General features: G+C 40.3%; 1 protein-coding gene across 4 annotated transcripts in view; it reads right to left on the bottom strand.

Moving 5' to 3' along the window:
* The window catches only part of Amph (amphiphysin), a 190,810-nt gene that overhangs the window by 71,952 nt on the left and 105,635 nt on the right, over positions 1–13,223 (bottom strand). For all 4 annotated transcript variants that reach the window (XM_038334080.1, XM_038334081.1, XM_038334083.1 and 1 more), the window contains exons 3-4: positions 10,156–10,210; positions 1,689–1,783 (exon numbers count right to left, since the gene is read on the bottom strand). In XM_038334080.1, the coding sequence (XP_038190008.1) occupies positions 1,689–1,783; positions 10,156–10,210 (150 nt within the window). The remainder of the gene's footprint in view (positions 1–1,688; positions 1,784–10,155; positions 10,211–13,223) is intronic.

The following is a 13,223-nucleotide window of genomic DNA, read 5'->3' as shown; positions in this document are numbered from 1 at the left end:
GTTTAAAACTGGATATAATGTCCCACACCTAAAATCCCCCAAATGAGGAAAATAAAGGTGAGAGGACCAAGGCCAGCCTTAGCTACACAACAAGTTTGAGTCCAGTTTAGGCAACATGAGATCATTTCCAAAACAAATCGAACAAGTTTGACTTGCATTTTTTCCTTTTTAGCACTTCAAAAACTAATCCTAGTTATTATAATGCCCAACTTAAGAATATTATGCAAATAAAGTAATTTAAATCTACTTAATGAAAATGGTTCATCATTCATGGTGAGTAGACTCTGAACATGTAATGGTCAGTGGTTCTGTTATCCGAAGGATGATGTTTGCACCTGAAACTCAGGGTCCAAATGTCCGGGAATCTACAGAGACCACTGTAGTATGGCAGCCACTTCATTAAAGAATCAGTGTCAATAGTGGCATTGCCGTGGGAAAAAAATGGAATCATGAAATGTTCTGAGGATAATAATACACCTTTCCATTATTCTTTAAATTTTCGTTGTTTGTCATGGGTTTTGAGAATGCATTATTAGTCGAGAATGTACATGAGATAAGCATTTAGCAACATGCGATTGAAATATGGTGATTTTATACTGAAAAAGGTAAGATGATAGAAACACGCAATTAGTGTGTTAGAAAATGGTGTGTGGAACATTTTAGCCAAATCCACATCCTAAAAGATTTTAGAAGACGGACTATATCCAACAAGAGCATTTCCCATACATAAATTCATTCTTGCTTCAGTTCTAATGGAATCACAAAGATCAGCATCAGGGTGTTGGCACTGTCAGGCAGCAGTCGGAGACTCACTGTCAACCCCTTTCCCAAGGCTGTAGGCAAGTGCAGCTTATAGAATTAACCTCCCCCGGGGCTTCGGCTGTGTCACCTAACTCACACCTTCTCCTCCTAGATGCGCTGTACTGACTCACCTGAAGGGATGGCATGACAAACAGTTGCTCTCCTAGAAGCTTCCATCGGTGACCACAACATACGCTGAACCCTGACTAGGGGACCTGAACACAAAGGCTTCAAACATGTTTCCAGTTAGAACAATAGTTATTCCTATCTTGTACATGGGAATGAGTCCCCAGAAAATAAAGGAACTGCCTGATTTCACACAGTCATTCTTGCTGTCTGTTCCACTCTACTTCCCACAAAGCAGTGACAGCCATTGTCTCACTTCCTGCAGGCCAGCTGACCCTCAGCTCCAGTTATCAGCTCAAGTGTGAGGTATTTCTAAGTCCCAACATGCCATGGAGTTCAGTTGATTTAAGCGAATGGACTAACTGTGCTACAGAGGATGGGAGGTCTTCTGAGCCTTTGCTTCTGTATTCCAAGAGCATTGATTAAAAGGGAGGTGGGAATAAAAGGGAGAACTCCTGCATACAAACCACACCAAAAAAAAAGCTATGCCAAAAATATCTGTCACAACCTATGTCAGCTACCAGAAAAAAGTTATTATTTTGAAGAAATACAATCTTTAACCCAACCCTTCTCAAATGTTTTGGAATTGTTCTGGAATCGAGTTCCCCTCACACTGCAAGTGCGGGATGACTTAGGCAGTAGACCTCAGGCTGCTTTCTGAGTATCTAGTCTTACTTTGCTCTGAAGTGGGAAGGGAGTAAGTGGGCTGATCAGTGGAAGTCTTCTGGAAGCCACTCTATGAGTCACAATCCGGCTCTCACCTCACCAACCATCTTCACATCTTCCCGTCCGTACCAGTCTGGCTCGTAGACTTCGTGAAGTGACTCGGTGAGCTTCATTGAGGCCTCCTGCATGCCTAGCATCAGAGAAAAACAGTTCTTGTTACATGGAATGGCTCTCTTCTCTCTTGCTTTGATAACTGACACAGAACCAACTGTAAGAGCACACCTACATCCTTGCTTGAGAGGCTCCGAGTCTTCTTCCTTTCTCTCAGTACACATTTTCAGTTACTTAACACAATGGTAGAAAAACACTGGATCTTAGAAGTCAACACTGCCATAGTCTAAGAACTACAACAATGTGCCCTAGTCACTTAATAAAGGGAATCTAACAACAAATATGTAGAACACTGAGACAATAAACAACGCTGCAAAATTCTAAGAGCAAAATTAATCCTGAATCACTGTGTTAAAAAAAAAAAAACAAAGTGCATTCAAAGCAAGTAGAAACAGTATAAATAGAACTTCAGTATATATAAGCTGAAAGTGGGTACTTGCTATAAACAGTAAGACTATTGAAAGTGGCTATGATTCAGGTGGAACTTAGGTTTTCAAAAGACAAGTAAAAATGTATTTTCTCAATATCTCTCAAAACTATGAATATAGTTTTGAATAAAACCTCTCAAAAAGCTTTGGCTTCATGAGGTCTAAGTTTTCTTTACACATCAGGAGGCTGCAAACACTCACTTATTAACAATAGTAACAATAGGAAGTGAGTACGACAGCAGGGGTATAAAGCAGCTCCAGGGCTTTGCAGACACCACCCCTTTACTTCCTCCTGACATGCCCAGACCCAGCAAAGCATAGAGGATAAAGTGCAAAGGCTGGGTTCACATGAAGGCGATCCATGAACGACACCAGAACATTAGGCAAGCAATTTCTGGAAGACCCCGCCTGGCCAAGTTGGTGTCTAAGCTATTATCAGTCAGGAGTTAACAAAGGGAAGCAGAGAAGCAAGGATTGGAACCATGTGTAAATTGATAACCGCCACAGGATATCTGGACAGATGGTAATCAGTCCGGGGTTCACCAAGGAGTACAAAAGGACAAAATTAAAGAGCTCTGATTTGATAGTCTGTATTGCAGAAGAATGCGTGAAATCCACACAGATACAATTTGACATATAAGCCTATGTGTTCCCTATCTCCCTGACAATTGAACATAAATAATGGCCCTCACACCATTGAGGTTGGGTGGACCTCAAGCCGTATGAGGTGACAAAGCCAGCAATGAAGAGTGCACTACTGTGTGGAGATGAAGACGCCCTTCACAATGAGGTGTGAAACCCATACTACTGTGTATGGCTGAAGAGACTTGCGTGAACACGCTGGAGGGAATGCACAGGAAGTCAGTGAGGATTGAAACCTCTGCGGAATCGGGTGAAGCACAGTCATACACGCAGAGACAGGAGTAGGTGACATAGAACCTGTGTCCATTCCTACATTTAAGCAAGTAAAGCTGTATTCTCCCACATTAAGGTCACCACTGAGGTAATAATTACACCATATGTCATATTTAACCAAACCCAGATACGTGCAAACTTGAACTAAAACAACAACCTCCTCATTTCACAGCAAGCAAAGGTTACTGGTTGTTCTGCTTCTATAATCCATAGGACAAAGGCTTCTGGTATTTTCTTTATGTTTTTTTCTGAGCCTGATGAAAATTGTAAAGAGTTATGAAAACAAGTTCTGAATAAGTTAGTGGAGAATGACAATATCAATCAAATGACCTTTATAGTGAAAATCAAAATTGACCTCAAACTGATGTGGGAGAGTCTTCTGTTTGAGTTGATTTCATTGGCTAATAAAGAAGCTGCCTGGCCCATTTGATAGACCGCCCCTTAGGTGGGTGGAGTAGACAGAACAGGAAGAGGAAGTGAGGTAGAAGGATCAGTAAGATGCCACGCCTCTCCTAAGTTAGGCAGACTGCCGTGCCTCTCCTCAGAGAGAGATGCCAGATGCCATGAAGCCAGCCACCAGGTCAGGCGTGCTGAATCTTTCCTGGTAAGACACCACTTTGTGGTGTTACACAGATTATTCGATATGGGTTAGTCAAGATGTGAGTAAGAGGCTGGAACTAATGAGCCAGGCAGTATTTAAAAGAATACAATTTGTGTGTTGTTATTTCACTTGTAAAGCTAAGCATGTGGGAGCTGGGCAGGATGAAAAGCAGGCCTGCCCGCAGCACCTCACTACATCAAACAAAATAAAATTTTGTAAGACTATTCACCAATGGCAAAGGCACAATGTTCAGTAATGTTTCTATTAGACCAAAGCGACTGACCATTACTATGCACATACACAGGGAATTTGAATGAGGTAATTTTTAACATAGAAATGGGTTCCAAGAATTTGACTCCACATGAAGGGGGTAGAACGTAGCTGGAATTTTCCTTGGGATGCTAACCAGCTTCCCAGATAAAGACATGGAGACTGATTAATTATGAATGCTCAGCCTTATCTTAGACTTGTCCCACTAGCTCTTTTAACTTAATTTAGCCTGTTTCTATTCATCCACATCTTACCTCGGGGCTTTTTACCTTTCTTTCGTTCTGTATGTCCTACTTTCCTGCTTTCTCTGTGTCCAATTGGCTGGCCCCTGGCATCTCCCTGCCATCTGTTTCTCTTTATTCTCCCTTGAGCCTAAATTCCTCCTTTCCTCTCCAGAAGTTCTGCCTATACCTCCTCCCTTGCTATTGACCATTCAGCTTTTTATTAGACCAGTCATGTACCTTAGGCAAGCAAGGTAAAGCAGCAACACATATTTATATAATTAAACAAATGCAACACATCTTTGCAGAGTGAAACAAATATTCTGGCACAGTGGACTGAGACCCAAGTGAACAAGGGTGAGCCTTCTTTTTGAGGGGGCACGAAGGTTTTCAGGATTTCAGCTGAGAATTATTTCCATATGAATGTGTCTCCCAAAGTTTATGTTTTAGAAACTTGATCCCCAATACAGCAGTATTGGGAGATGGGGGCTTTATCAGGGATTATCAGGAGTCTCTACACTCAAGAATGGATTGATGCTGCTATTGAACAAGTAGGCTCATTATCAAGAGGGTGGGACCTTCTAAAGAGTGAGCTTGTCACTTCTCTCTCCCTTGCCCAGGAAATGCTTCTGCAGTGGAGTGGTGTGGCAGAGAAATTTTCCAGATGCGAAGTTTTGATCTTGAACTTCTCAGACTCCAGATGAGCCATTCAGTTTCTATTCATTATAAATGACCCAAAAGCACAAAATCAAACTAAAACCAAAAACTCACTCTGATGGCAGAATATAAGAAAAGAGCAAACAGCTAAAATCCTGTTCAAATCCTTGCCCTTGAGAGGGAGGGAGGGGAGGTATGGGTGGAGGGAAGGGGAGGGAAGGGGGAGAAGGAGGGGCGCGAAGGGGGAGGAGGAGCAGAGGGAGGGGGAGGAGGAGGGAAGGAGATGGAAATTTTTAAATATAAAAAAATAAACCATGAGAATGAAAAAAAAAAACAAAGTAATTAGTTAACCACAGAACAGAGTTCATACTGAAGGCTACTATTGGCAGTTAATATCTAATAGGTGATATTTTACAAGATTAGTAATTTACAAGATTTATGGCAACTCAGGCCACTATATATAGGAAGAATATTCAGTGTGTATTGGATAGAAGCCTCTCTTCAAAATGTTGGACTTTCTTCAAAGCATTTAATAAAATAGATTTCCATTTGAGGCCAACATCATGACTTTGTTTTTACCCTCCAAGACTAATGGTAGAGATTGCACTCCAATTAGCACTCTTTGCTTGCATCGCCTTAGGTTCTGTGGTTTAGTTATAAATAAATAAATAAATAAATAAATACATACATACATACTACATACATACATACATACATACATAGCTTATATATAACAGTAGCCAACCACTCCAATAAATTTGTAAAATGTTGTCCATGGAGCTACACTATATGGAGTAACAGTACTCCCTGCAAAAAACCACAAACTACCTAACAGAAATGCCAATTCCAGGCAAACAAATCCCGCTATTGTTGGTCAGGGGTATTCAAGACTCCTAAAACAGTGTAGGCTGCTACTGTTAGCCTTGGTTGCCTCCCAGAACTTGAAGGCAAAATCCTATTTCTAAAGACACACCGCACGCTTCAGACACGGGAGTTGGAGGACTAGAGCTAGAACTGACCTGGAAGCCTCCCTCCCTGGGGATTACTCTCGTAATATTAGAAATGCCATGCAAGCTGTCAGGGGAGAAAAGAAATCAATAGCCCTGCCCTTATATGTAAGGCCTACAAACCACAGCAATGACAAGCATGAGAAGATTGTTCCAAGGGTACAACAGTAGTACTTTATCTCAGGCGTTACCAGCTGCTATCTTCTAATGGGATTTAAGGCAGTTCAACAGGAGGGAATTCATGCTTGGTACTATAAACCCAGCAAATATTGGTGGCGGGAGAAGTAATAGGCTGTAGAGGATGGATAACCTACTACTACCGTTTTCTCTTATCAATATGGTTTCTAACTATATTCTAAGGTCTTATCCTTATAACCACAATGAAGTACAGCTTTTGTTCCTTATCAAAGAAGCTTATTTTATGCAGTGGTCAGAGGCTACAGATATCTGCAAATTGTCATAATACAGAGGATAAATAGCCACAGTGAAACAAACTCCAATTGGAACATCTACAACACATCTTCTATACCTAAGGTGAATATCACCGAAGAGAGGGCAAAAAGATTAGACAAGTCAGAGCCAGGACACTAGTTTTGAAATAGTGTCTGTGAATGCAGCCAGAGGCTAAATGCTTCTCCCAATATTGCCTCAGCTTCCAGATTCCCCTGGGGCTGAATCTGGTTCCTTTGTGCTGTTACAATGATCTTGTGTGCATTGCAGTACTACCAATAGCCAATGTACTCTGTAAAAACAGAAATTGACCTCAAGTGAAATGTCTTCACAATTCTAATTCTGATCTTCTTCATGCATGCATGCCCCTTGTGTTTAGGTGTGTTTATCAACCTAAAATGTGTTCTTCATGACGAGGAGAAGAGAAGGCATCTGGGATATACTGCTTACCCCACAGCAACTCTGCAGAACATAGTATCATTGGCAACTCCAAAACCCACTCTGAGAATCTCACTAGGCATCTGCATAAACATCTATCCTAACCATTTTTGGCCAAAGTAATTTCAACCACAGAACACTGTGGATTATAACTAGCAAAACCCACAAAAACAATAGAAACCAAGGAGGAGCAAGCTCATATTATCCCTTCTTCTTAGAGAGATGTAGTTACCAGAAGCAGCAGGCAGGTGTTCCTTTCCTGTACCACCCAGTTTCTCACTGGAACTAAGGCCTCACTTAAGGGGTTCCCTTCTAGACAATATTAAAGAAAAGAATTATGCTAATCTTTTCCTGTAGACTTATCTAACGAAGTAAAAGAAACCAACTTACACATAACTATATAAAACAGTGGTTTTCAATCTATGGTTGGCCCCCTTAGGGTTGAAAGATTCTTTTATAGGGGTTGCCTAAGACTATCAGAAAACACAGATATTTATATTAAGATGTATAACTGTAGCAAAATTACAGTAATGAGGTAGAGACAAAAAACAATTTTATGGTTGGGATTCCACCACAACATGAGGAACTGTATTAAAATGTCACAGCATTAGGAAGGTTGAGAACCACTGATATAGAAGGAGAGCTTATTCATTTAACAAATATATATACACAAAAATATTAGTTAACATAGAGAAAAGCTCTAATCTTAAAATAATATAACTTCCTGTGTTCATATCTTAAGTAGATAATGATAAAATATCTAGAGAAATTTATATTTTCTGATAGAATTGTTACAAATAGCACCGGAAGTTAATTTTGAAGCAGTTATTGATGAGTTTTATGAATCCGAAGGAGTAAACGCTTGGCATTACTTGCTAGAAAATGTAAAACAGAGCTAATGGCACTTACCATGTAACTGCTTGGAAGACTATAAACAAGGAAGATGTCAAAAGAGCACAGAGCAGAGTTTAGTACACAGGTAGTGCTTTTGTAGAAGCAAGAGTACGAAGGCCAAAGAGATGGGTCACCGGGGAAAGACTCTTGCCACCAACCTAATGACCTTAGGTTGTTCCCTGGAAGCCACTTGGTGGAAGGAGATAACCAATTCCAGCAAGTTTTTTTCTGATTTACACACACACACACACACACACAATGGCAAGTGAAAGCTTTTGCATAGATGAGCTAAAATCAGTGAGACTGATGCTCAGTATTAGTCATGAAGTTTAACAGCCCAGTTAGAAAGCAGATAAAACCAAAGGTTTTGAGAACAAAATGCCAGACAGGGTAGCATGTATGAGGTTTACTGAGCATGCTCCTAGGACCAGTTAAACTTGGGTGTTTCATTTATGTAATCAACAAAATACATACAGGGCTGGGCATATGTTCCAGTGTCTAAGAGCACATACTACTATGCAGAGACCCCCAGTTTGGTCCCCAGCACCCAGGACCCATTTTGGACAGTTCACAACCATCTATACGTTATTCCAGCTCCAAAAGCCTATGATGCTCTGGCCTTCTGGAGCACCCACACTTATGCATACAACCCATATAGATATGTAGGCAAACACATAATTAAAAGATGAAAAAAATATTTTTAAAATCCAGACAATAGAAGTATCTACCACACAGTATTGATATCAAGAAGATTGAAAGTATGTGCCTGGCAAGTAAAAATCTTATATATCTTTTATTTAGAAATAAATTTTACTTATCATTATTATTATGGCTAGTTTTTTATTAATAACATTCTCAGTACTTCATCATTTATTAAATCATTATAATCAGTTTTACATACACTATGAACTATAAGAATACCTTCTTAGAAGTGAAGGACTATGTCAAAAGGTACGTGTAAAAACTGAAGGAAGACTCATTTAAAAGCCTTTGCTAAATGCTTTCCAGGAAAACAATCTTAGCAGAAAATAAATTTCTTGTGTCCTTGAATAACCAGAATTGCAAGGATGGCATCTCCCATGTCATTTTCTTAATCATTCCTTGGTGAGTCCTGAAGATAAAGATTTTTCATGACATATCCATTACAAGTCCTTTTTTTCTCTTTTGTTTTGGTTTTTTGGATTTTTTTGTTTGGTTGGTTAGTTGAGGTCTTTTGTTTGTTTGTTCATTTGTTTTGGTTTTGCAGTGCTGGAGCCTGAACCTAAGTTTTCACCTTAGCCAAGAAATAAGTATTCCACCACCAAACTATGTCATCTGTCCTTAACCCCTTTTACATTTTTATATTGAGACAGTTTCACTAAGTTACTCACTGTTCATTAAGGTAGCTTTTTTCTTCCTTACGATCTTATGATCTTCCTGCCTCAGCTCCCCCTGTTTAATTCTTCTCTAGCTAATTTTCCCTCCAAACATTTTGTTCATTTCTAAAAATAAACCATTCGCCATTTAGTTTTCTTACTTAGTTCTTTATATCTTAGTTCAATTACAATGAATAAACTGTCATTGTTTCTGGTAATTTTAAACACAGGTTTACATGGGGAAATCTCTGGTTCTTAGTTTGTCTTTTGGGGTATCTTGAAAAGACCCCATTCACCAAAAAATGGGGACTAAATACTTTGTGTTTTAGTCTCAAACTGAAACTTTGCATGTGCATGTTAAATCTTTATCTGAATTGGGAAGTAATGAAGTGTGAATTGGGCATTCCATGTTCTTCTCAGTGTTTGGAGAGCTTTCCCATAACTCCGTGTAAGATCCTTCATCCTCTCTCCACTTATCGTGAGGTCTGCTCTATGGAGCATCAAGTGTGTTGGTGCTCTTGGCTCGGACCCAGAGAGCGACACCTGGTGATGAGTGGAGAGTGGCCTGGCAGTCTGCATTCACTCCTCTTCCCCCTTCTATTAGCCTCCTGGACTGCACAAAGGTCAGAAACTGCTCTCTTCCCTAGACTGCACACTGGCACAACTTTATAAACAGTTGGGCTTTGTTTTCCTTTTTTTTTCCTGCAAGTCACAGGTTTGTGTTCCCTGGTACCCAGCCGCCACCTGCTTCTCCTGCAACTTTTTGTTCCTCATAGTGAGAGAGCCCTTACTTGAGTCTGTGAGTATTTTACCTTGGGGCCTAGCTCCCTCAGAAGGAAAGCCAGCTGCAGATTTGCTTCAGTAAAGCCTCCTGTTCATTCTGTCTAACAAGCCTTCCTAGAAACCCCTGGCATGTGGGTGGCATTTATTTTTTAGTTTGTGGCAGAAGGGCAGAAGTAGATTTGTCCTTGACTATTCTGATTATCATTTCAACGGAAACTGGAAGGGGGTGGAATGAAACACCTGTGTTCGAATATGCTACCTGCCAGGAAGCCAAGTGGAGTGCTCACTCATAACACTCACTCCTGTCTCTTACAAATTCCAAGAACAACTTGTGCTTGGAAACAGGCGGTAAACAACGCACGTACACATTACCTTTGATTGCTGCTAAATATCCTCGGAGTTCTCGCTGAAGTCTGGTACCCTCTGCCTGAAAAACACACAAGTGCAGAGATGCTAAACATCTTGTCTATATTTTTCATGCAAATATGAAGAAGTGATAAGATTTGGTTATCATTGCTAGAACCTCGTTACTGAAAAGAAAATGTATGTGTGTAAGATGATAAGCCCATTAGTTTCAGTATTTATACAGGCGTTATTCAGAGGGAAAAAAAGACAAAGAAGGTTTTGCTAAGTAGAAAGCAGGGTACAGCAGACAGACCCTCCATTCTTAAGAACCACCAGTAGAAAGACTCCTATATACATCTGCTTTATAAAATTTTTATAATTTTAATTTTGGAAATAGCAAAACCATTTTTAGCACCTCTGTTCAGAATGGTAGCTGGCTGTTGTTAAGTCAGTCCAGTATCCTGTGAAAAGGTGAATGCTGAGGCGTGACTGAGCAACCAAAAATTTCTTTTTAAAAATTTTTTTCTTTTTATTATTATTACTATTATTATTACAAATTTTCACCTCCTCCCCTCCTCCCATTTCCCTCCCCCTCCCCCATTCCCTTCCCCTCTCTTTCCAGTCCAAAGAGCAGTCAGGGTTCCTGCCCTGTGGGAAGTCCAAGGTCCTCCCCCCTCCATCCAGGTCTAAGAAGGTGAGCATCCAAACAGACTAGGTTCCCACAAAGCCAGTACATGGAGTAGAATCAAAACCCAGTGCCATTGTCCTTGGCTTCTCAGTCAGCCCTCTTTGTCTGCCATGTTCAGAGAGTCCGGTTTGATCACATGCTCCATCAGACCCAGTCCAGCTGGTCTTGGTGAGTTCCCATTAGATGGGCCCCACTGTCTCAGTGGGTGAACGCACCCCTGGCAGCCCTGACTTCCTTGCTCATGTTCTCTCTCCTTCTGCTCCTTGTTTGGACCTTGGGAGCTCAGTCCAGTGCTCCAATGTGGGTCTCTGCCTCTATCTCCATCCATCGCCAGATGAAGGTTCTATGGTGGTATGCAAGATATTCATCAGAGTGGTATACCAAAAATTTCTGAGAGCACACACACTATGCACATGTTTGTCAGGATCATGTCACAAAAGTGCAAAAAGAACCTTTCCACCTTAAGTTTCATGGGAATAATTATGGCAGTCGTATTCTCTCAACAAATCAATCAAATGATTAGGCATATGATTATAAATTATTGTCTAATGCAAACCTAAAATATCTAAGCAAAATATGTATATCACATATAAATGGCATTTAGCACTAAATACCCATCCAAAGTACTTGGAGATATGAAACGTCCATCATCTTTAAATATAGACAGCAATTAATTCAAACACACTCGGAAAAAAAAAGATTTCCCTGAAGACCATGTTTGATTCAAGGTGCACCCTACTGCCTACCAACGGAATGCATAAAGAGTGATGTTGTTTCTTGCTGATCTATGCAACGTACAGGGAAAGTGTGTATTTGAGTTAATCTCGGGCTAGTTTTTGCAACTCTGCATACTGTTAATATCAGAGAAAAAAGTTACTGCATTTCTTGGAGTGAATGAATTTCAATCAGAGTGGTTCCATTCCGAATGGAAAAAGGAATCAGGTTTTACATAAGGGACCTCCGTTTCAGTGAATTGACATGGTTCAAATAAACATCCTCGGGGTTCCTTGACTGGACGAGTCATCTAGAACCAGAGTGTGAAGGCAAACTGCAGAAACCTAGGAGGAAAATGAGTGAAATTCTAAAACAAGAGAGCACAGTAGCAAAGCATTCCACAGAGAAGCTAAGAGGATAAACATGGGAGCTGAGGTGGAGCGTGAAGAGCTCCCAAAGAAGCCACAGGACAGAGAAGCAGAAGGATGCCAACACAAAACCTTGAGAAAGGGACTTGCCCTACTAAAATCTAAATCTAAATACAGGAGACCATTACAACTCCACTTTTAAAGAATCCATAACTCATAGCCAACCCTGCTCCAAAAGCTCATAATGGAAAATTCCGTAAACAATCCCATGTTTTAATTTGTGCCCGGATCTCTCCCTCACAAAAATATAAATGAAGGTATCCATGCTGTGTATGCTTCACACCATTTTATTGCCACCCTTGCATTCCAATAAACTTTACTTTATCTTATAATAATTCTAGAGTGTGGGAGCACTCACTGTGGTGAATAGATATGCCGAAGGAAATGAAAGTTCTGAAGACAAGAAGGAAGAAAAATAGCTTGCTGAGGTTGCATGATCTTAGGAGATATAATAAGTCAGTGTTAATCTTCTTCTGAGCCTCATTTATAGACATATAGACTACAAATGTGTATAAATGAGAAAAGATGATATATACAGGTTTGATATAATTTATGGCTTCAGAAAATTTAGTCTATATTCATCTCAAAAGAGGAGAAAGTATTGAGAGATTCAAAATATAGACTTGAGGGATTTTATTATTTTTGATCTTTCATAATTCTTTTAATAAAAGTAGTAATTCCAGTTTTAATAACATCAGAATTGGTGATGGAACTTCTCTTGGGCCACGGGATGTGAGTAGAAGTGCCATGCATTGCTAAGCTGGAAGTCATCATACAGCCTTGACACGTCTTTCTTTTGCCTTGTGTCCCATAGTGTTCCAGATGGGGCTGTTTGTTTGACTTGGGTCCCAGGGTGACAGAAACTCACAATACAGCTCATTTTTACATTTCCAAAAGTGAGAACCATTTCCGCAGAGACCCACGGAGATAGCGTGACCTCAGCGGAATGTAGACCAAACTGCCCAATTAAACGAGTCAGTGAGCACTGAGAATGCTGACCTGCAGCAAAGGCAGAAATACAGCAACAAAAGATCCAATGGAGCTACTGAGTGGAGAAGCATCCCTGGAATTTGCAGAAACATTCAGAAAAGAAAACAAAAAGGAAATGTTAAGGACAAAGCAAATAGTTAAGAGATAATGGAAGCTTGAACAATGGAAAGAGGTGGTACAGGGTTGAGAGAAGCCAGGTTTCACATCAGAGGCTAGGAGGTTAGAGGGGATCAAGTCTGAACTGAGACATTTGATTTTCCTGAACTGATTTGAAT

Source organism: Arvicola amphibius, chromosome 6 (assembly GCF_903992535.2).
Source record: "Arvicola amphibius chromosome 6, mArvAmp1.2, whole genome shotgun sequence".
NCBI classification, from domain to species: Eukaryota; Metazoa; Chordata; class Mammalia; order Rodentia; family Cricetidae; genus Arvicola; species Arvicola amphibius.
The sequence above is the reverse complement of the archived record's forward strand: the minus strand, read 5'-3'. Positions and strand labels throughout refer to the sequence as shown.